Genomic DNA, 25,775 nt, shown 5'->3' on the forward strand with positions numbered 1-25,775 from the left:
AACGCTAAGGAGGACCCTCAAAAAAGAATCACTAGAGTCTCATATGACTCAATAACTTTCCTCTTGATGATTAGGGTAATCTATGGAGTTCTAGGGTAGGAGTTTTGTTCAGATCTGTAATATTCTGGCTCACCAAGGATGACATTCAAAGGGGAATAGATTCAGTCCCTGCACTGAGCAGAGGAAGCAAAAGCAACCTCATCACAATTTCTTGAGACCCAAGCAAAGGTTGCTCCCTGGCTACACCTTCTAGGCCAGTCATGGTACCAGCTTCAGCATCCTTCTTCCCCTGCGTCCTTGAATCCCACTCACAAGCCCAATCCTGATCCCCAGTAGGAAGTAGCAAACATCTTAGTCTCTAAGTCTAGTGGCTTTGCTGCTTATGTGGTCCAGAAACAGGAGTTCCATTTTCTTCCCTTAACATTCTTCCTGGCTCTTTCCTCTTGACCTGTGTATCCGAGCTTCAACTATGGTTCCTGTTGCTGAGTTCTAGAAATTATCTCCATCTACTTATAGGCCCATGTCCTGCCTTGCTCTTGACATTTTTCTTTTATGGTCTAGACTCATGGCTCAGAAAGGAAGTTGGGTGCCTGGACACTGTCACTTATCTTGAGACTACCTGGGCAGCTTGAACTTCCTTGTTCAGCACATGGAGCTGGCCTGGTTCCCTGGGCATGTGGTTCCCTGGGATCATCTCTGTCTTGATTGGTCTGTCCTGCTATGGATTCACTGCCAACTCAACAATTCTCATGGTATGACAGCCTCCCCTTTCCATTTAAAGTTACATATCTGCCACCACAAACTCCCTATTTCTTTTCGCTAGTTATTTTTCTCTGTACTACTTATCTTCTAACACTATAATTTATTTTGTTTAGTGTCTGGCTTATCCTATCAGACTATAAACTGAATGAGGGCACATTTGCATTTGGTTCACTCATATATTCTCAACATCTTAATCTGTACCTAACATCTCATAGGTGCTCAATGAGTATTTCATTGAAGGTTGAAAGAACATGACCAGCGCTCCCAGCTGTATTTTAACTATAAATACTGAATGCAAACAGAAATAGACTAATCAAATCAAATCAAGTCTTTTTTCTGATACAGTACATTTAAATGACTTTCAAAATCGAGGACTTTCTAGTTCTCAAAAAGGCTGACATTAAGCTTGTCCCAGGGTATCAATTCTTACAACCATAAAACGCCATGACCTTTGAAACTGCATTTAAAATATTCATGCTTTCACTTAGACTACACTTGATTTATGGAAATTAATTAGCATTACATGAATTAGCTGTTTACCATGGCACTTTTTAGTCTGTCCAGTGCTACCTAATCCTCAGACCTGACCTGAATGGCAGAAGACTTGGTTGGTATTTAATTAAATTTTTATTAGAAGTAATAATGGATCAACTGTGTGGCCCCAAATGAAAAGACTATAATGAATAGCTCTGGATGACAAGCTATTTTAGGTGCGAATAGTCAAATGTTGGCATATTTGGATCAGTTTTTTAATTAACTCAAAGCAGCTATTCAGGAAGGGAAAGTTAATTTAGTTTTCCTTCTATATGGTAAACAAACCAAAAACCCTCTTCAAATTCTAATGCTGCCTATTCATTACTTTTCAATATTAAACATTTACTATTTAATAATTGATATTTACAAAAATATTTACACAAGTATATTTGTGAACAGAATTGAACTGAACTTCTTTTTTTTTTTGGAAAATGTAACTTCCTTATTTAGTCATTGCCACTGAAAAAGAAATGTGGACGTTTAACTCGAGAACATAAATCTGTATTGCTGTTACTATGCAATGTAATGTAGTAGCAAAGGAAATGGTATAAAGAAATGAAGAGGAAAAAAATGTGAGAGAGGAGTCTTCATACATGTTACTAATTTGATTACATTTGTTTTTATAAAGTATAGGTAAAATCTGTTAGCTTAGCCAGTTCCTGTCCTCCCTTCCCACATTATATAAATATAACTTGAGAAATTATACAATGGTTTAGAAGGAGTGGATAGAGAAGTTTAGCTATCATGTTTTATGCTTAAAACCTGGGAGGACAGGCAGCCTTCTTAAAATGAGAACCTTGGGGAAAAAATTTATTGTTGGATTTGTGAATCAAAGGAATTTAATACTCTCTGTCAAAGTCAACACCATTAGCATTTGCTAAAGGAGGAGATGGTTGAATTTGAATGTTTTCTCTTTGACTTCACTATTCTTGCCATTGTCTCATTTAAAACTTAATTTGGATCTGTGGGGTGAAGCAGAAGCCTAACCTTCAAATCCATGCCACACAGAGACAAAGAATTAGAGAAGCAAGTTGACATTTTTGCTCTTCTATCCACACTGCAGACTATGTTAGAGAACTTGGCCATCCTTCTGGATGGTCTTTATTTTGCCCTCACTCTTTAAAAAAATTATCTTTAGTTCTTTTTCTGATTTCTAAAAGTACACATATTCATGATAAAAAATTAAAATTACAGAACATTAGAAAGCCAAAAATTATTTGCCCAATTTGTTCATTATCCTACAATTCAGAAGTGACAACAGCTAATTTTTAGTGTATTTCCCTTCAGTCTCTTTGCTATGGATAACACACACACAAATACACATATACACTTACATAATGTTGTATTCTTTTTATTTAAAAACAATTATGGATTCATAGTGTTTTGACTTCACATATCATGAATATTCTACATGAAAACTTCTTAATACCATTTTCTGAGGTTGCAACTTAAAATGGCAGCATTATTTCTTTTCAAAAATTAGAGATATCTAACTTATGAAATAATTTTAGTCCACAAAAATTAATCTACATTTCCGATTGTTTCATTAGGGTTAAAAGACCATTATTTGTAAGGTTATTGAAATACACTGTCAAATTGCAATGCAGAAAGGGTTAAATATCAATTTACTTTTACCAGAATTGTATTAGAATCCCAAGTTTTTTCATCTTTTACAGCATAAAGCCTTGTTTTCTTAAAAATTAATTCATTGGCCTTTTTTTGCAATGTGAAGTTGATATTTTTTGGAAAATACTATTTGTAGTGGATTGTGGAATAATTACATAAACTGCAAGAGAAAAGTCATGCCATTTCAGGTTCGTTAGAATGGTTAGCTGAAACCGTTGTCATTTTCCAATGTCAATTGCATAGTATGTATTTTGGTAGCTTTGGGGCTAGAAAAAAGACTAAGCTCTTCAAAATAAGTTTTTCTAGTATATTTTGATTACTCCCTTATTTTACTCTAATTTTTTCCAAAGAAAACATTTTCATTTAAACAGTCTTTATTCTAAGTAGTACCCTTTCTTGTGAAAAAAATTCACATATACTCCGAGGAAGTTACCCTTCTCAAGATAAATAGACCCATTCCTTCACCCTTCCTACATGAAAAGTCAGAACAGACTTCTCTTTCTCTTAGAAATTACCTTATTTATGCACTTTAATTTCCTAGGACTAAGCTGAAAGTGGTAATAAAGTTGATTAAACAAAGCAAATGAATACTTAAGAATCAGCATTTATGAAACTAGTTCTAGGCAAATCTGTGATTTAGCAAAGTTTATATTTGCTTTTCATTCACCCTAATAAAGACATACCCAAGGCTGGGCAATTTACAAAGGAAAGAGGTTTAATGAAGAACTTACAGTTCATGTGGCTGGGGAAGCCTCGCAATCATGGCAGAAGGCAAGGAGGAGCAAGTCACATCTTACATAGATGGCAGTGGGCAAAGAGAGAAAATGAGGAAGACGCAAAAGCAGAAACCCCTGATAAAACCATCAGATGTTTTGACACTTATTCACTACCATGAGAACAGTATGGGGGAAACCACCCCCATGATTCAAGTTATCTCCTACCAGGTCCCTCTCACAACATGTGGGAATTATGGGAGTACAATTCAAGATGAGATTTGGGTGAGGACACAAAACCAAACCATATCACCTCTCAAAAATCATTTTTTGGCAACCTAGGTGCCAGGTACTTTGAAGTATGCTGTTGATACGGAATGCAAAAGATACAACTTCTGCTTTCCAAGGGATCACAAATTAATAGGAGTAACAGATTTAAGTAACTATAGTAATATGAGAAATGCCTATAACAGATGTAGGTGCAAGGCTCAGTGGAGGCCTAGAAGACAAGGCAACTAGTTGATGGGATTGGTAAACAGGTAATGTCTAAACAGCACTCTGAAGATGAGTAGGGTTTGGCCAGCTTCTAAAGTGAAAGGGTGGCAATAGAATATTCTAGGCTAAAGGAGCAGCACATGTACAGGTACTGAGGCAAGGCATCACACTTTCCTTTGGAGGGCATGTGAAGCTGTTTAGCATGATGGGAGAGGGTCTCACGAGGGAGTGGCTCTGGATGAGGCTGGAGACATGCGAGGACCTCAGATTGTGAAGGGCTCTGTAGGCTATGTTAAGAACACTAGAAATCTATTGAAAGGTTTTAAGCAGAGAATTAACTTTCTCATACTTTTGCTTCAAAAGGTCAATAGCTACAAAATGGTTAACAGATGGTAGCTTTGTGGGGCTGGGGTGAATGCAATGATACTGCAAAACAAGATTTAGGGAGACAAGAACTTTTAATCACCTAAACCAGTGGTTCTCAAACTTTCTATGCATCACAGTCACCTGGATGACTTGTGAAAACACAAATAATCAGACTTAATCCCCACATTTTCTGATTTAGCAGGTATAGAATGAGGCCTAAGAATTTCTAACAAGTTCCCGGATGGCGTAAGGTGTCTCTCAGGTTTTTTACTTGAGTAACTGGGTGGATCCTAGAGTCATAAAAAACAAAAGAGGGAAAGCATGAAGCAAGTGTTTTTTTTTTTTTTTTTCTAAACCCAGCAATCCCCCTAACCTTTCAATGCTGTTTCCTCTAATTCTCCAAAGTTTAAATGTTACCTTTTGGCTATCTCTCTGCTCTAGCATCTTTAGAAGCAGAATCTCATGATGCTGAACTCTAACTCACCTTATTTGAATGTCTCTGGCTTATCCTCCCAAGGTCCAGATCTCTATTAGCTTATAACAGATCCAAATGGATTGATGTGTCATTGATTATAAGTGGGAACTTGATGCTCCTCCAGGGTGACAAATTTCTACTTTAACAGTGGTCTTCCTGAACCATGCCTCACTACAACGTGGTGTCTCAAGTGGGAGTTTTAGATACCAGAACAGACAATCTAGAGGACTGGTTCCTGGATGGTAGGGATCTTCTGGCTTCCCTCAATGAACAGAGACTTGTGCTACCATTGCATAGGGGTCTATATAAATGATAAGTGCCAATCAAAATTTCTATTCCTTGGACCCTGCTCCAGGTGTGTGGGTCACAAAAGGTGTAATTTATCTTTGCCAAGGGAAATAGCAGTGACTTTTAAAGATATTCCAATTTAATTGTAACAAATCTGTTTTAAATAACTTGCTATAATTACATGTATAGGAAGCAGGTTGGACAGTGGTCATAAAATCTTCCCTGAATCAAATTATGTACGTGTGTGTGCATGCGTTACTCCTTGGGAAAAGTTACTTTACCCCATTTCCTGTCAAGATTCTTCATATGTACAACTAGGACTATAAAATACGTTACAGGGGCTGGGCATGGTGGCTCATGTCTGTAATCCCAACACTTTGGGAGCCTGAGGCAGGTGGATCACCTGAAGTCAGGAGTTCAAGACCAGCCTGACCAAGATGGTGAAACCCCTCTCTACTAAAAATACAAAAATTATCCACCATTAGGAACAGGCACCTGTAATCCCACCTACTCAGGAGGCTGAGACAGGAGAATTGCTTGAATCTGGCAGACGGAGGTTGCAGTGAGCCGAGATCGTGCCACTGCACTTCAGCCGGGGGAGACAGCAAGACTCTGTCTAAAAAATAAAATAAAATATCGTACAGGGTTTTGGGTAGATTAAATGAAATAATGTATGTAAAATGTCTAGTTCAGTGTTCTGTATAATAAATATTCTCTTCTCTCCTCATTTCCCCTTGATCTCTTATCTTGCCCCTCTGGGAAGTGATCAAACTCTGGACATCTTTGGAACAAACCATTGTTTGGAATGAGTGAACTAGACAGTAGTGGCATCATATTGACCAGGGTATACCCGTAAGCCAATTGCAAACTTCCATTGTCTGCAAAAATTTTATTCTGCAAATAACATCAAATGCCTGAGACTATCTTAATGCTAAGGGTTACTTCTTTTAAATCAGATTTTCGTAGGTTTCCCACTGTACTATTTCTTTCATTTCCACTCCAACCAGACAAGTTATTACATATTTGATTTTGATGTGGTATTTGCTTATTACTTGAAGAAATTCAATCCTTTCCTACAACAGGAAAAAAAAAAAAAAGATTAAGGATTACCAAAAGGCTTGTTGAGAGCATGACCCTCACTTTCTCAGTTGTCAGTTCTCTTGTTCTAAATGGTATCATGGCTCCCTTAAACATCTGGTCAGTAGGCATTTGTAGGATCTCATTAGAATACTGTAATAGTTATCATTTATAGAGTACTTAATGTGTAGGAACTTTGTAAGATCTCCATTCCTACCTGTACCCATACACATTTATTCCCATATCTGTAATTATTAATCACTAGTACCTCACTTTTCATAAAATTCCTAGAAGGAGGGACGTAGAATATGCCTTCATTATTCTCTATCATGAACACTAATAAAAGCATTTGTTTTCCAACTTTGAAAAGGCATTATTTTCAAGAACCTGATGGCTGACATTTCCCACTCTTTGTTAAATTCCCTGCATAACAAAATTACTGGATGGGAAATCTGTCAGGAAATTTGATTATTTCTAAATTTATTTTACTGGTGTCCCCTGATGCTCCCTCACCCCAACCCCTTGCCTGACTCTGCCAAAAGGTGTATAGCAATATCCAGTCAATATTAAAACATACGTCCAGGGGAATCTCAGGTAACTACTGTGTGGGGGGAAAATCAGTTGAAATCATTCATAAGACAATTTAAGAAGTACCACTTCAAAGGTCAAAAATTTGATGTTGGCAGTAGGATCAGGCTCAATTTCTGCACTTCTTAGAAAATTCCCAAAACAGCCCTTGCTTTTAATGTTGATACTTCCATAGCTTATGTTATCTAGTGATTGCCTTTAGTAATTTTACTTTTATGTGAGAGCTTAGTTCAGCACCGTCTTGTACTCACCTGTGAATCTTATGATCCTTCGAAGTAAGGGGTTCAGGTAACAGCATTCTCCAGTCAGAATTGTTTTCTCCTGAGCAATCAGGGATTCTCTTGTTGATTTTATGAAATACATGGATATCTCACCAATAAAAATCTAGGGAAGGAATGTTTAAGAAATGTCAAGTTGGAGATCTGTTTGATAAGAGAGGCCTATGACTTTAAAAACAAAACAAAACTGTTGAGGACCCACAATCCTTTTAAAAGGTGTTGGGGAGAGATGTTGACTTAGACAGTAATTTGCATTTAACACTTCAAAAGAATTAGAGAAAGTGATAATTGATCATTTCAGGTAGAGTTTCAGCCTATAATATTAAATTCTAAGGTCACATGGAAACAAATTGAAATAAATTGTAGGCCGGGCGCGGTGGCTCAAGCCTGTAATCCCAGCACCTTGGGAGGCCGAGACGGGTGGATCACGAGGTCAGGAGATCGAGACTATCCTGGCTAACACGGTGAAACCCCGTCTCTACTAAAAAATACAAAAAAAAACTAGCCGGGCATGGTGGAGGGCGCCTGTAGTCCCAGCTACTCGGGAGGCTGAGGCAGGAGAATGGCGGGAAACTGGGAGGCGGAGCTTGCAGTGAGCTGAAGTGAGCTGAGATCCGGCCACTGCACTCCAGCCTGGGCGGCAGAGCGAGACTCCATCTCAAAAAAAAAATAATAATAATAAAATAAATTGTAATAGAATTTATGACAAGGTTCATGCTGGGATTGAATTCTTTTTTATTTCTGTGTGAGTTGCAATGATGAGGAATGATTCAGACTGCCGATGTGCCCAAGGAGGCATTATATACACACATTACAAGAGGTTACAGTAAGACCTCACCTTATACCAGTAGGTTTTTGAAGACTGGAACTTTAAGTGAAATGCCATACTTTATGCTGTAAGAATTTAACTCTTGTTTATATCAATTAGTCTATGGTAAAATTAGTTTTGTTATATAGCACATTGTTTTGCTTAAACGTGCAGTTTCCAAAAACCTATCCACAATATTAAGTGAGGACTTTACTTAACTGCATTACTTTATTATGTGCCATTATGATTATTTACATTCTGAATTCTTATTTGATCATATTTGCCTCAGATATATTTCTCCTCCCCTGAACTGGTTGACTCTCCCTTCTTTATTATAGGCATCTCTCTCTTGTTAAAACTAAAAAATATATGTATTACCCTTTAAATCATAACACCCTTATGTAGATTGGAAGCTCCCTAATAGCAGGGACTATATCTTAATAATTCTTTAGTACCCTTATAGCACCCAGCACAGTGTATTCCCCTTTAAAACAAGGAATTGTCAGGAGACAAGTTTTCACGAATAACGACACTGCCATAACTGAAGATTGAGACTCATCAAAGAAGAGTAAAACGTTAATTACCATCATCTATTAAATACCGGGTGTTAGGCACTTCAGCATAGTATTTTCATGCTCACAAGATCCCTCCTGTAGGCCTAATTATCCTTGCTTTACTGTTGAGGAGTGAAAGTTCAGCAAGTTTAGGTAATTTGCCCTCCAAAGCATATGGACGGTGCATGGGGGCACAGGAATTAGTTTACACGTCAATTGGATTCCAAAGTCCACACTTCCCACTATTCATATGCCATTTTGATTTTTCCTCATCCTAATTTTAACATTTCCCCAGAAGAATGTGACCTCATAGATGATCTTCTTTGCTGTACATAGACCCGTGATTTTAGAGAAAATTATTAATGTTTTAATTCCCATACCTTATATTTCTCCTATCATGCTGGAATATCTGTTTAGATGGATAAAGATGATGACATAATGAAAGGCACATGGGTAACAGCAATTAAACATAAAATTTCAAAACTGGAATCATTTATAAAGTTGTTCTTCTCCCTTTATGGGTTTCAGGAACTCAGACACACACAGCCAGATAGCATCAGAAGCATCTCTAGAATGTGGCCTATAGTTCTATTTCCACTACACTGTTCTACCTCAAACTTTAACAGCATATGTCTTTAGCATTTAAAACATGCTGAATTTAACCTGTTTTGTTTTCTCTGTTCTCAATATTAAGTAAATTTAAGAAATATTTAGAAATCTTTTTATTAAGTCATTACCATGGACAAGTGTAGTGGTTAAGAGGGAGAACTCTGAAGTCAGGGTTTCTTGGCTTCAAAGCTGGGGTTTCTGATTTATTAGTTCTGATGACCTTGGACTAATTAACCTTTCTATGCCTCAGTTATCTGTATAAACATGATAACAGTGTCTGTCTATAGGTTTAATAAATATACACACTCATATATGCATATGCATGAACTGGTTAGAATATCACCATAATATGTACTATATTATATAAGAGGGTGAAGTTGTTATGAAATCGATTACAACTGCATTAACATTGTCATCATTATTACTACTATTATTACAAAGCACTTTGTAATATCACTGAGGAGGCAGATTCCAAGATGATAAAAGACTTATAACCTCCATGAGTATGTAATCTACTGAGGAACACATACAAAGATCTTATAAAATCAGTTTAGGTCTTATACATGTTACAAGGACAAAGTGCTAAGAAGCCAAGGCTCCTGGGTAGAAGGGGATTTCTCTCCTCCAGGAAAGTCAGTTTTCATCCCTAATGCCAAATGGATCCCATGGCTGGGAGACTCTGCTGCTTGTTAGATATGTAAAAGATGCCTTTTCTATTTACAGGAGGGCCTTTTGCTTCCTCTGCCAAGAGTACTTGATCCAGACATCTATGATGGTTCTTACCCCATGACACGGAAAATCTCAGTCCATCCTAAAGACACTGAGTTCCTCCAGTTGAGGGCCACTAACATTTGTAATTTTGCTCCTACCCCTGCCTGGAATCTGAAACGTGATTGGTTCCTTCTCTTTCTAATTTTAATTTTAATTTTATTTAAAAGGAAAGAAAGTAGATTGAACATTTTCTGTGGCTTAAAAGATTCTTGCTCTTATAAGCAACAAGGCCCTTGGCATCTCTGTAGCTCGGCAAGGCTTTTGGAGTTCTCCTTAATTCATGACCAACTTCCCTGGAATTGTCCTAAATCTGGATGATGTGACCTTGAAATGGACAGTGCTGGTTCAAATTGACATTAGAGAGAAAATGGGGAAGGGAGAAAAAAACAGAAAAACCACTGAAAAATAGAAAAGTCATTCAATGTACAGGCTAAGATGATTATAATAGTCGTAAGCTACTTTAATTATTTTGATAGAATGCTGTTTTAAAAACTTTAGTAATATTTAGTCTTAGTCATACATTTATTATGACTACATCTTGGCCAGATGTTTTTTAACTAAACAAAATGGTCCTTAGATTTTAGATCTGAAGATCTTACTTTACAGCTCTGTCACACTCTAAAAGTAACAAGACTTCCTTGGGGTTCAGTTCAGCATCAGCCTCAGCAGAAATAGAGCAGATGTGTGGAATTAACACATGGTACCATGGTGTTATTGGTTGAATCAGAGAAATCTGCAAGGTAGGGCCAGTGAGGTACAAGACAGAAGCAAGGCATATGTGGGTTGCAGGTGGGATAGTGGCTTGGCACTGGCACAGAGGGAGCCAAGCAAGTAAGAACTGGGGTGGAAAGTAGGCAGGAAAAATAGAATTTGGAGTCAAACAGGCAAACAATGACCCAGCATGGATCACCTTGGCAGGAGGTGCCTGTGCCTATGGTTGTGCAGAGTTAGAAATATTCTGTGCTTAATATCCCTTGGAATTAACAATGAATTGATGCTTTACTATATAAAAGTATTTGAATAGTTTCTGGAACTCAGCCCTCTCTCTTTTTGCATAAGACCTATCTCTGCCAAAATAAAGTGCCAAGGGGCTTTGTTTGTCCCTAATATATATATGATGGCACTACACTACTGTTTTTCATCTCAGTGAACAGATGGGGATAAATTCACACATGATTGGGTAAATGAAGTAGTATTTCCTTGAGGGCACTTTCCCTGCTCTTGCAGACTAGGTTAGTATTTTAATTATACATGAATCTCTTACCTTGTTTCTTGTTTCTAGCTCTTATCACAAATAATTACATAATATTGTTTTTCTTAGTTATGGGATGTCCTGCTTGTCTTATTCTTGGTTGCATCCTGAGCCCAGACCAGCGTAAAGTTACACAGTAGTTGGTCAGCGTTGAATGAAAATAAGCATATAAAGTTAAAGAAGGTCCTTGAGAATATAGGTTTAATGAAGCAGACTTAAAAGAAGAAACAGTGATTTCCATTACTTTTCAGACCTAATGAAAATGTGACCACCTTAGTGGGGAAGACTTTGTCAGGCTCTGTAGGAAAATTAAGAGGCTGTCCTGTCACTGCCATAGTGCACTATGCAGATCTCTAGCCCGACATCTACCCAATGAATGGGATTACTGTTTATATGTCCCTCTCCATTTGTCTGTGATGTCTTCAAGGGCAGAACTTTTGTCCTTCCTTGTACAATGCCTAGAACAGAACCTGGTATATAGTAGGGGCAATATCTGTTTTTGTTGTTTTCTACAGCCTAATCTTGGAAGTGAAATATTTGTTGGAATAAATATGACATTGAATCCTTAAAGGATTTACTTTTTGATAGAACACTCCAACTTTAATTGCCCTGAAGATGAACACTTGAGGAAGACTGCACTATGTGCCAGAAATCCCAGAATTCTGGCTGTATTGCTTAAGAATAAATAACAATCAGAGAATAAACTGTCCCTTTTATACTAAATTTACTTATTTATTCATGTAGTTCTCAACAATTTGGGGGAGGGGAACACCCACTCTGTGCCTGGCATTGTACCAGCACTGGAGACACAGAAGTGGACACATACCTAGTAGGGAAATACAAACAAATCATAATGTGATATGACATAAGATGTATATACATATAGGTTTCTGTCCCCAGTTCCTGAAACAGAGCTCTTAAGGCCTTTGTAATTCCCTATGTGATTGATTGGATCATCTTTTGTTCTAATGAGACAACTTGGTGAGCTCTGGGTACCCTAAGGGTAGGGGTTGGCTGCCAGGGGAACCAACCATGTGCTTAGAGGGTTGGAACTTTCAGCCCCACTCTCAATTCTGGGGAGAAAAAAGGGGGCTGAAGGCTGAGTCAATAACCAGTAGCCAGTGATTTAATCAATTGTGTTTACAAAATGAGGCCTCCATTAAAACGCCAAATGGACTGGGTTCAGGGAAGTTCTGCATTAATGAACATAGGGAGGTACCCACAGGGTGGTGAGTCCTGAGAGAGGATGGATGCTTTGTGCCCCTTCTCACATACCTTGCTCTATCCATGTCTTCCATCTGGCTGTTCATCTGTGTCCTTTGTAATATCCTTTATAATAAATGGGTAAAATATTAGCAAAGGGTTTCCCTGAGTTCTGTGAGTTGTTTTGCAAATTAATGGAACCAGTGGAGGGGGTTGTGGGAACCTCAGTTTATAGTTGGTTGGTCAGAAGTATAGGTGACAGATTATTACTTGCAAGTGGTGTTAGAAATAGAGGCAGTCTTGTAAGATCAAGCCCTCAATCTATAGCATCCAACACCAATCCTGGGTAGACAGTGTCAGAATAGAGATGAATTAAAGGGCACCAGTTGGAGAACTGGTTTGCATTTGAGAGAAATATATCCACATCTGGGTTAGAAATGTTGTGTTGACTGTGTAAAAGAGTAGGAAAGACTTTTTTCCCCCCTTTGGAAATGTCATGAAATCACACATGATTACAAAATAAACCAAGGAGGTGGGAGAGTGACAAACACATGAGATAATAAGAAAAAAGAAGCATTGCTTGTCTCAGTGATTTCCGAAGCCCATTTCCTACTCTACAGAAAATACAAATTCTAGAAATTCTCCATTCACTGAGGCTTTTCAATACTTACACAAGGGGATAAAAAAACAAGATAGTGACAAAATTTACACACAACCTATCTTCATTAAAACATACGAGTGTGTACACACACAGATCTAAACAAAAGCACACCAAAGTATAACAGGCTAAAGAGAATATGCAACAGAGCTGGGACTCAAATTCATAAGTAAAATGTCCTAATACTCTCATGTCAAAAGCGGTAAGTGGTATAAGGATTATTACTGTCAGCCAACAACAATCAAAGAGCAAATGAGATATGGAGCATAAAAGAAAAATCAGAGCAAGGGTATATACTAATCTGTCTAGTTATTGGCATAAGGCCTGGATTATATTAAGTGATAATGTTTGTATAAGAAATACAGGAAGGGAAGAAGTGGGTCATTTTATAATTAAAATGTAATGAGATATTCCTGGCTTTCAGTTAAAAGTGTGATGAACATAAAATATGCTTATGAAACAATCCAGCTTTCACATGCAAATGAGTAGGCTTCAGAGATGTTCATTTTCCTGTATTTTGCTGACACATAGGATGGTCCATTCACTATGTCCCATAATCTCATATAGAGCCCAATTCTGCTTGAAGAGAGAGAAAGAAGCCAGGAAGGTAAGGGGTCTTTCTTCTTTATACCAAGCCTTTAGCCCACATTGGATGTTGTTTTGCTCACTATGGCAGACTTGTGATTCTGGTTTTGGCAATGGCGGGGGTCCTCCATCTGTACCTTTGCCACCTCACTTTGCCTCAATCTATTACTCTGCTGAGAGAGCATCTGGGTCATGTGGGACTCTCCATATGTTCAGACCTGGTTGCCTTGCCTAATTTTGGCCTTTCTGATTGTTGGATAACAAACACCGTAACACCCATGGCAAATGAGTGTATTCTCCAGTGAGAAATGGTCAAGGCCAAACAAGATCTGGCAGTGAATGAACTGCAAGTGGATACCATTGGTCCATTTCTCATCCCCCAACTTACGCCAGCTATAATCCCAACTGACACATGACCTTCAGATGATAGTGACTATACTTTAAGTAATTAAGATAACTGTTCTATCTTGATAAAGTTATCTTTTGAATAGGAAAACCAAAATGTAAACCAAATAACCCTGAAACACAGTGCATCATTTTGGCATGTTATCTTTTAGGCTGTGTTCCTTCATAAATTGTATTTTTTAAAACTCAACAGATAAAATTGTAGGTATTTATTGAGTACAACTTGATGCATTAAAGGGTATGTACACTGTGATATTAATAAATCTAGCTAATTAACATATGCATGATCTTACATAGTGCAAACACTTAATATTCACTCAGCATTTTTCAATAATATATTTTATTAATTATAGCTACAGTATTGTGTAATAGATCTCTTGAACTTATTCCTCCCATGAGATCAACTTTTGTAGATTCCACATATAAGTGAGATCATGCAGTATTTGTCTTTCTGTGCTTGGATTATTTCACTTAATGTCCTCCAGTTTTATCCATCTTGTCAAAAATGACAGAATTTCCTTTTTAATGGCATATATATCACATCTTTTTAAATCCAGACACTGAGGCAGATTCCATATCTTGGCTATTGGGAATAATGCTGCAATAATATGGCAGTGCAGATATCTCTTTGATATACTTATTTCATTTCCTTTGTGTATAAACCCAGTAGTGGTATATAGACTGTTACTAGATCATATGGCAATTCTATTTTTAATTTTTTGAGGAACCTCCATATGGATTCCTATAATGGCTGTACTAATTTACATTTCCACCAGCAATATGCAAGGGTTACCTTTTCTCCATATTCTCACCAATACTTATCTTTCATCTTTTGATAATAGCCATTCTAACAGGTATAAGATTATATCTCAATGTGGTTTTAATTTGCATGTCCCCGATGATTAGTGATATTGAGCATTTTTTTCATATATTTGTTGGGCATTTGTCTTTTAATATTTTTGTCTATTTAGGCCTTTTCTTCATTTTTAAATTGGGTTGTCTTGCTATTGAGTTGTTTGATTTCCTTATATTTTAGATATTAACCCTTATTAGACATATGGTTTACAAATACATTTTCCCATTCTGTAGGTTGTCTCTTCACTTTGTTGCTTGTTTTCTTCACTGTGCAGAAGCATTTTAGTTTGATGTAATCCCATTTGTCTATTTTTTGCTTTTGTTGCCTGTGCTTTTGGGTTCATATCCAGAAAATCACTGCCCAGACATATGTCATGAAGCTTTTCTTCTATGTAAGACCTCATTGTTTTAGGTATTACAATTAAGCATTTAATCCATTTTGAGTTGATTTTTGTGTATGTTGTGAGATAAAGGTTTAATTTTACTCTTCTGCATATGGATAGCCAGTTTTCCTAACACAATTTTTTAATGGACTGACCTTTTCCCCTTGTGTGTGCTTGACACCTTTGTTGAAAATCAGTTGGCTATAAACATGTGGATTTGTTTCTGGGTTATATTCTATTCCATTGGTCTTTCTTTATATGCCAGTACCATGTTATTTTGGTTACTAATAGCTTTGTAGTATATTTTGAAGTCAGGTAGTGTGATGTCTCCAGATTTGTTCTTTTTGCTCAGGATTGCTTTGGCTATTCTAGGTCTTTTTTGATTGATGAATTTTAGGATTGTTTTTTCTATCCTGTGAAAAATATCATTGACAGTGGGTGTGGCTCATGGCTGTGATCCTAGCACTTTGGAAGGCTGAGATGGGAGAATTGCTTGAGGCTACGAGTTCAAGACTAGCCTGGTCAACATAGTGAGATCCCATCACTATAAAAAAATATGTCATTGATATTTTGGTAGCAATTGAGTTGAATCTATAGATTGCTTCAGGTAGTAGTAAACATTTTAACAGTATTAATTCTTCCAATCCATGAACATAGGATATCTTTACATTCTTTTGCATCCTCTTCAATTTCCCTTATCAATATTTTATAGTTTTCATTGTAGATACTTTTCATTCTTTGGTTAAGTTTATTCCTATTTTTGTAGCTATTATAAATAGGATTATTATTTAATTTTTTTCAGATAGCTTGCAGTTAATATATAGAAATGCTACTGATTTTTGTATTTTGTTTTTTATCCCGCACATTTACTGAACTAGTTTATTCTAACAGTTTTTCAGTAGAGTCTTCAGGGTTTTCTATATATAAGATATCATATGCAACCAAGGACAATTTAATGTTTTTGCTTCCAATTTGAATGTCTTGTCTTTCTTTCTCTTGTCAAATTGCTGTGGCTAGGACTTTTAGTACTATGTTGAATAGAAGTGGTGAGAGTTATCCTTGTCTTACTCCTCATCTTACAGAAAAACCTTTCAACTTGTCTTCATTGAATATGAATTTAGCTGTGGGTTTACCACATATGGCCTTTATTGTATTGAGTTACATTTCTTTATACCTAATTTGTTGAGGGTTTTTTAAATCATAAAAGGATAGTGAATTTTGTAAACTCTTTTTTTGCATTTATTGAAATACTCACATAGGTTTTGTTCCTCATTCTTTTAAAGTGATGTACTACATTTATTGATTTGTGTATGTTGAACCATCCTTGCCCCCCTGGGATGAATCCCACATGATCATGGTAAGTGGTCTTTTAAAATGTCTGTTAAGTTTGATTTGTTAGGTTTTTTGAGGATCTTTGTATCTATGTTCATCAGGAATGTTGACCAGTATTGTTGTTGTTGTGTCCTTCTCTGGCTTTGGTATTAGGGTAATGCTGACCTTATAAAATGAATTTGGAAGTAGTCCCTCCCTTCCAATATTTTTGGGAGAGAGCTGGAAAAGGTTTTATATCAGTTTTACTTTAAATGTTTTGTAGAATTCAGCAGCAAAGCTGTCGGCTCCTGGGCTTTTCTTTGCTGGGAGACTGTATATTATTGATTCAATCTCCTAACTTGTTATTAGTTTGTTTGGAATTTCTATTTCTACATGATTTAATCTTGGGGGTGTGTATGTATCCAGAAACTTTTCTGTTTCTTCTAGGTTATCCAATTTGTTGGTGTATCATTGCTCATAATAGTCTAATACTATCCTTTGTATTTCTGCAGTATCAGTTGTAATGTTTCCTTTCTCATCTCTAATTTTGAATCTTCTCTTTTTTCTTAGACTAAATGTACAAAACTTTAGACTGTCTTTTCAAAAAAGCAACTCTTCATTTTGTTCTTCTCTATTGTTTTTCTAGTCTCTATTTCTTCTTATTTTATTAATTTCTGGGTTCTCTATTCTGTTCCATTGGTTTATGTGTCTGTTTTCATGGCAACACCATGCTGTATTGGTTACTATAGCTCTGTAGTATAATTTTATGTCAGGTAATATGGTTCCTCCAGTTTTGTTATTTTTGCTCAAGATAGCTTTGGCTATTCTGGGTCTTTTGTGATGTCATATAAATGTCAGATTTGTTTCTTTTCTATTTTTTTGAAGAACATCATTGGTATTTTTATAGGAATTGCACTGAATCTGTGGATCACTTTGGGTAGTGTGGCCATTTTAACAATGTTCTTCTAATCCACAAATATGAAATATCTTTCCATTTGTGTCCTCAATTTTTTGCATCAGCGTTTTAGAGTTTCATTGTAGAGCTCTTTCACTTATTTGATTAAGTTTATTCCTAGATATTTTATTTGTAGCTATTGTAAATAGGATTATTTTCTCGATTTCTTTTTCAGATTGTTCATTGTTGGCATATAGAAATGCTACCATTTTTGGTTGGTTCATTTTGTATCTTGCAATTTTATTGAATTCATTTATCAGTTCTAATAGTTTTTTTTTGGTGGAGTCTTTAGGTTTTTCCAAATATAAGATCATATAGTCTGCAAGGAAGGATAATTTGACTTCCTGTCCAATTTGGATGCTATTTCTTTCTTTTATCTGACTGATCTAGCTAGCACTTCCAGTCCTATATTGAATAACAGTGGTGAAAGTGGGATTCCTTATCATGGTCCAGATCTTAGAGGAAAGGTTTTCAGTTTTTGCCCATTCAGTACGGTATTAGCTGTCTGTTTCATATGGCTTTTATTGTGTTGAGGTATGTTCCTTCTATACTCAGTTTTATGAGGTTTTTATTATGAAAGGATGCTGAATTTTATCAAATACTTTTTTCAGCATTAATGGAAATGATCATTTTTTTCTTCATTCTGATGATATGATGTATCACATTGATTGATTTGAATATGTTGAACAATCCTTGCATCCTTGGGATAAATCCCACTTGGCCATGATAAATGATCTTTTTAATATGTTGTTGAATTCTGTTTGCTAGTATTCTCTTGAAGATTTTTACACTCTTGTTCATTAGGGATATTGGCCTGTACTTTTCCTTTTTTTGATGTGTCTTTGTCTGGTTTTGGTATAAGGGCAATAGTGGCCTCATAGAGTAAGTTTAGAAGTATTCTTTGCTCCTCTATTTTGCAGAACAGTTTGAGTAGAATTTTTTTTTTTTTTTTTTTGAGACGGAGTCTAGCTCTGTCACCCAGGCTGGACTGCGGTGGCCGGATCTCGGCTCACGGCAAGCTCCACCTCCCGGGTTTACGCCATTCTCCTGCCTCAGCCTCCTGAGTTGCTGGGACTAAGGCGCCCGCCACCTCGCCTGGCTAGTTTTTTTGTATTTTTTTAGTAGAGACGGAGTTTAACCGTGTTAGCCAGGATGGTCTCGATCTCCTGACCTCGTGATCTGCCCGTCTCGGCCTCCCAAAGTGCTGGGATTACAGGCTTGAGCCACCGCGCCTGGCTGAGTAGAATTGTTATTAGTTCTTCTTTAAATGTTTGGTAAAATTCAATAGTGAAACCATCAGGTCCTGGGTTTTTCCTTTGCTGAAAACTTTTATTATGACTTTGATCTTATTACTTGTTATTGATCTATTCAAGTTTTGGATTTCTTCATGGTTCAATCTTGGTAAGTTTCATATGTCTAGAGTTTATCCATTTTCTCTAGGTTTTGCAATTTATTGGCCTATAGCTGCTCATAGTAGTCTCTAAGCATCTTTCTAATTTCTGTGGTATCAATTGCAATGTCTTCTTTTTCATCTCTGGTTTTATTTGAGTCATCTGTTTTCGTCTGGTCTGGCTAAATGTTTATCAATTATCTTTTGAAAAAAACCATTTCATTTCATCGATCTTTTGTATTGTTTTATATATTTCATTTATTTCTGCTCTGATCTTTATTATTTCTTCTCATAATTTTGGGTTTGGTTTGCCCTTGTTTTTCTAGTTCTTTCAGATGTATCATTTGATTGTTTGATGTTTTTCTACCTTTTTGCTGTAGGGGTTTATTGCTATATAATTCCCTCCTAGTACTGCTTTTGCTCGATTCCATACATTGTGGTATGTTGTGTTTCTATTTTCATTTGATTCATGATATTTCTTAACTTCCTTCTTATCCATTGATCCACTGGTCATTCAGGAGCATATTGTTTAATTTCCATGTGTTTGTATAGTTTCCAACATTTCTCTTATTATTGATTTCTAGTTTTATTCCATTGTGGTCGAGAATATACTTGATATGATTTCAATTTTTTTGAATTTAAGACTTTTTAATGTCCTAAGATATTACCTGTCCTTGAGAATAACCTATGTGCTAAGGAAGAGAATGTGTATTGTGTAGCCATTGGGTGAAATGTTTTGCAAATATCAAGTCCATTTGGTCTATAGTACATATTGAAATCAATGTTCCTTTATTGATTTTCTGTCTGGACTATCTGTCCAATGCTGAAAGTGGGGTGCTGAAATCTCCAGTTATTTTTGCATTGAGGTCTATCTCTCTGGCTCTAACAATTTTTGCTTTGCATATTTGCATGCCCCAGTACTGGGTACATATGTATTTACAATTGTTATATTCTCTTACTGAATTAACCCCTTTATAATTATATAATGCTAAATGTAATGTTCAATATAATGTTAAATTTCTCATTCTGTTCACTTATTGTTTTCCTCATTTACTTGCATTGTTCTTCTGTATTTTCTTGAAGTTCACTGAACTTCCTTAAAAAACAGTTATTCTGAATTCCTTGTCAGCGAGTTCAAACATCTCTATTTCTTTAGAGTCAGTTAGCAGTATTTTATTTTGTCCCTTTGGTGATGTCATGTTATACTGATTGTTCTTGGGGCTGTGTATAGATATATACACATTTGTAGAAGTAGGTACTTATTCCAGTCTTTGCAAATTGGCTTTGTCTGGAAAAGCTCTTTGACAGCCCATTCAGAGAGTTTGGGCAGGCCATTGAGCTTGGTTCTGAATCCCAGGGTCACTACAGGGCTGGGGTGTGCACAAAGCCTGGGGCTGCTTAGGCCTGTCCAGATCCTATAGACACTGAAGTAAAGCCAGTGGTAGTTCAATTCAGAGATCAAATCTGCCTCACAGGATTGAAGTCTGGGACTGCATGGTCCCACCCAGCACTGGGACTCAGTTTGTGTGTACTACTCTGGAGTCGGGCTGTGGGTGCCTGCTAGCCTGCCTGATGCTGGATTTTACTGTGGTGGGCCCAGGGTTGGGGTCCAAGGCAAAGTCCTGTTCTCACACTCCTCTCTTTACCCCAAGTGGAAGGTGTCTCTCTCAGCGTTGTGATGGTTGGGGGAGGGGTGGTGCAGGTAATATAAAACTCTCCTTTCTACCATTTTCAATGCAACTTTTATTATTGTTGTGCTTCAACCAGTTACTCTGATCTCTCACCTGGTTTCCTTAGCTCTTGTGAAGGCATTAATATTTTAGTGCATGAATAGTTGTTCAAGTTGATATTTCAGTTGGAGGGGGTATGATTACTGGATAGTACTATTCCATCATCTCGCTCCATCCCTCTCCTTCACAAATATTTTTAAAAAAATGTGGTATGCAATAAATAATTGATATAAATACAAAAGTTTAGAGGAAGTTTTAGATTTCAGAATATAAACAGTCTGTGGAAAAAACTAGTCATTGAAAGATACATTATAATTTTATATTGTAAGGAAATTTCACTGCATGTTATATGTAGTTGCAATTTAAAAGGGCATTTAGAATTCCCGGAATACATATTTTGAGGTCATACATATGCTAGTTGTAGCTCTAGTACTGGGCAATATCGACGTTTTTGCTGTTTCCTGAATGCGGGCTTTGGAGTTGAAATCTCAGCTCTTTCATTTATTGATGTGTGACTTTGGGTAAGTAATGGAAACTTTTTGAGGTTCAGTTTTTGTTTTTCTAATGATTTGAATATGAACATAGGGACTATATTACATAGTTGTTGAGATAATTAAAAAGTGAATGTAAAAGCAATATATACATATCCTGTTTTCTGTTTATACTTGCTCATCTACCCAGGCAAGAATGTGTGTTGAAACAAGAGAAAGAAATCATTGTGCCTAGTCCTGGAGTAAGGAAATACAGTGTAACTCTAGCTCGGCTCTGCCCTAACCAGGCATTTAATTTTGGACTAGTTGCTTGACCTGTTTGGGTGTCAGTTTCTCATCTGTAAAATGAAGAAGTTTTACTACAGGATCCCTAAGGCGCTTTTTTTACTTCCAACATCTTTGCCATTATGATAGGAGCTAAAAAGAGAGGGCTTGTTAAGGGAAACTGAATTCACATAACTGGGCTTCAATCTCAGTTCAGTCAGTTAAGCTCTCCAAGGCAAGCATGATTTCTTGAACTGCTTCTTCCTTCAGCCATAATTTCCTTCTACAATCCCATGGGCCTTTACCCTCACACCAAGTTACCTTCCCTGAAAGCAAAGTAGACACAGCCCAGCCCAGAGTCATCACATTTCCTGATATCTCTGTCACTTTGGGTTCTTAAACGACAGCAGAGGCTGGTGATCAAATTTTGCCCACACCCTGGATATTCTAACATTCTGAGGAAGAGGAGAGAGTTCTTTACATACTCCCCAATATTAATCTCTAAGTAGTTTCAGGGCTCTCAGTCTTACGGATTTTTAGAGACTTCTAATATTCTCCCTGAGAGGCTTCAATAGTAATAAGCATCTCCAAGAAGGCAGAAATTGTTTTTGTTTTAAATTTTGTCTAAAAGTCATCCAGGAGATTTTCAACCTATAGACCCTGCTGCTAGTCCTAACTGCCAATGTCTCCATGCTCTGCTTTAATCTTTCCTGATGAGTGCTGTCACATTGATAACCCCAGATCTGCAGAGAGCTTCCTGTCCCCTTACTTGCTGAGCTTAGGCTAGTTCAAGAGCTCTTGACTTCTGCTTTATTACACATTGATGCAATTCAGCTCCAGACACTTCCTATGCGTTTCAAAGCTCAAGGCTTAAATGGAACTGAGGCTGTTTGGATGATTCTGAAAATAGTTCAGTAAATGGGATAATAAGTGTTCTTGTAAACTGAAGCATCTCTACTGGTCTTACTCTAGAGGCCACATCCACCCATTCAGAAGGTGTCTTTAGTTGACACTTGATATAAAATACAGCACCAAGGTTGTATCATATATTTCCAAAGCACGGTGTTCTCCTGTATCTTTTTTTTTCTGAACAGTGAATACAAGAAAAATGGGAATTTAAAATGAGTTAGCTAAAATACTGCTTTCAGTAAAAAGTAAAATGCATCGAAAATCACATATTTTAGGCAAACAATATTCCTTCCAAGAAACAAATTGTCAAGTTGCTTAACATAATCATCTAGTCATCAATTATTAGGAGGGGTATATTGAAGATGGAAAGCATGTCTCTTGGTGGAATGATGTCAGGGGAAAAACAATCTCTAAAGGAGATTTGGAGCAGTCATCTGCATATGGAGAGAAAGTGGATTTCAGTTTTTAAAAAATCCACAATAATTAATGGGCATATCTAGAAATCTTTTCTAGAAAAATGTAAATTATAAACACTGAATATATTAGCAACAAAGAAAATGTAGTCATGGAGAATTTTTTTTTTTTTTTTCAAAAAAGGAAGTCATGTGATAATGTACAAAAGGGAAAAAGATGTGAATTATAAAATGTTATAAAGAGTTTCAACAGATGAGGTTGTTCAGAGCCTGGAAAAGGCAGATTATGAGGAAGTACAAGACCCTACAATGTCTCCTTTGCTTCAGCAGCTGCACCCCTCGTCAGCCAGCCAACAGGCTTGCATTATTGAGAGCCCACTTTGTGATCTGCACTGTGCTCTGGGTTTTTACATTTGCTGGAAGAGCTTACAGCCCAGAAACCCCCAAATGAAGATTCACAATTTCCTCCAAATTGTGCCTTTCTATCAAGTTGTGTTTGTCTCTTCCTTTCCTAGGAAAATCTAGATGAGTCTTGTAATGCATGCGTGCACACTTGCATACAAAATGTGAGCTATTTCAATCCTCGGGCTGGAAGTCAAATGTTCTGCTGCTTCAATACTAAATACTCCCCTGTCACTTCGTTGTGAGGCCAAGAAAAAAGGTTTAATAGCCATTTTTTTCATGCCTTGTGCTGCTGGGGCTGAGATAAAATGAGGGTAAATCAGATTCTCTGCTGAGTAAATCCTCTTATCCAAACAGGCTCTCTTCCTTTGACTCTGAGTGTATGAGTTTATTCAGAAGGCCCGAGGCAGTAGTTAGCTAGGGTTTCCAGGTGGTCAGAACATACCCTGCAGATTTCTTTCAAGCATAGGTTGTCACTTTGGGCTAAACGGGGACACAGTCAATCCCCCATGCTCTAACCTTTCCTGAAGATCTGGGACAGCAGTGGCCTTGGCCTTTTGCAGTTAATCCCATGTGGCCGTGTCTCAATATGATGCTGATCTTTTCTGACAGCAAAGCACAAAAGGAGAAATAGGAAATGACAGGTTGAAAATACAGCAGAGTCTTTCCCCTCAAGCATTTCTTGTGCACCCCTGCAGTGGTGAATGGGGGTCATTACTGCCCATCTGCAGACACGCAGCACTGTAGGGTGCTAGGTTCTTCCATGGTTAATGTGCTTGAGGGTGCACAGAAAACCAAGGACAGACAAGTCCACATTGAGCTACATTTTTGAGATTTGATATTAGTGTCTCACAGATCATCTGAGAGGAGTTACGACTTCATTATACTCCATAGAGAACAGGAAATGGTTTTAAGAAGGAATAAACAACTGTGCAGCTCTGTGAAACACTTAATCCAGCACAGAGGTGCAAAATCAAACTCCAGAAAGAAACGGGAATTTGGAAGGCTCCAAATGTTAGCTTCCGATCAGAATGTTCCTTTTGCAGTTTTCATGGAATCCGGGAACTGGTAGGTTCTTAGAGATCATTTAGCCTAACCCTTTCTTTTAGGTATAGATGAGGAAACTGAACCCACAGAGGGAACATGACTTATCAGAGGTCACATAGTTACTGGGGGCAGAGCTGTGAAATGAGACCTGCCTCTCTAGTCTTATCAAACCTGGGAAAAGATGACTACATTGTGAGGAGAGTGGAGGATGCATACTCAGAAGCAGGGGTGTGTGCTGAGGTGTGCACTTGGGAGCTGCAAGAGGTCATATCTCACCAAGATGGGACAGGAGAAGTGAATGCAGCTCCTTGTTCCCAGGAAACTGTTCCCACGAAACTTCCCTATCTTGCTGATGTTCATGTATTTTTAGGTCTTGAGGGAAAATCAAGCACCATTAGCAGGGTAGGAAGGCCATGCTGCTTTTTGCCATTGACCTGTGAGCTGCAATCAGCCCTGGTTCCTAGCAATGCCACTCATTTGTGAGGAAAATAAGTGGAACCAAATGAGTGGCTGTCTAATCATGTACAGAACTAGGTGGAACCTTCAGCAAATCATCTAACCAACTTGAGTCTCAACAGTCTCAACTCAAAATGAAAGAAATTGGACCACACACTTTCTCTATGTTTTTTGGCAGTTCTGAGGATAAATTAGGTCATCCCTGCACAATATAAGTATATTAAAAGATGTTATTCTTGTGCACATCACTGATGGAATATATTTTGGGGTTTGTCAGTATTATCAGTCGTATTTGTCACCCAGAGAAGCAAAGGAATGAAAAACCGAATCAGGGTTTCCGAATTGAGAACTAGAGTAGAAGTGTAGGTGCTTAATGCTGTGTCCAGAGACCATGTCACCTTGACTTCCATGGGAGCAGTTGTTCTACATTTCAGTTAGTGTCATTTGGGGAAAATGAATTAATGGAAGAGATAATATCAAAAGCTGTAGCCTAGAGAAGAGCTTCTGCTGAAAATCTTAACATGAAAGAAGATCTATCACTTGATAGGTGAAGAGAAAATTCTTTGGTGATGTGCGTTTTTATTAGAATTGCCATTTTCAAGGCTTATTAAAGGTTGGTCATTTTGTAATTATTGCCAAAATAAGTGGACTATAAAATTTGTTTTAGAGGTATGTCTTTGGTTTAAAAATATGCATTCATGTAGAATTTGGAAAGAAATATATAAAAGTATAAATGAAGAAAAACTAACATTACCATTCAGAAATAATAGTTGAAAATGTTTAGTTTCTATTCCTTTTATAATTATAAATTTGGGATTATACTTGCATTATTTACAACGTATCTTTTTAGGATCTATTAAATATTCAGACCCACAGACTACATTTGGTGCTGGTCCACTTGGAAGAAACCACAACTTGCCGGCAGGGTAGCATTACCTATTTATCTTTAGTACATGTCCTTGCAGTGGTCCAGCAGAGCAGTACAGCTCAGGTGCATGGAGGCTACATACATTTCAGAGGATGCAGGAGTTACCCTGGCTGAAAAGCCACATGCCCTATAGGAGTCAATATATGATGTAACAACTCCATAGTCATAGTTTCCAGGGTCCCACAATAGATACG

At 37.2% G+C, this 25,775-nt stretch overlaps 1 protein-coding gene across 1 annotated transcript in view; it reads right to left on the minus strand.

Annotated features, from left to right (window-relative positions):
• Positions 1 to 25,775, minus strand: part of PLPPR1 (phospholipid phosphatase related 1) — a 147,110-nt gene that overhangs the window by 25,284 nt on the left and 96,051 nt on the right. The window contains exon 3 of the mRNA XM_017884363.1: positions 7,176 to 7,308. Coding sequence (XP_017739852.1) covers positions 7,176 to 7,308 — 133 coding nt within the window. The remainder of the gene's footprint in view (positions 1 to 7,175; positions 7,309 to 25,775) is intronic.

Source organism: Rhinopithecus bieti, unplaced genomic scaffold, assembly GCF_001698545.2.
Source record: "Rhinopithecus bieti isolate Rb0 unplaced genomic scaffold, ASM169854v2 scaffold_12088, whole genome shotgun sequence".
NCBI lineage: Eukaryota > Metazoa > Chordata > Mammalia > Primates > Cercopithecidae > Rhinopithecus > Rhinopithecus bieti.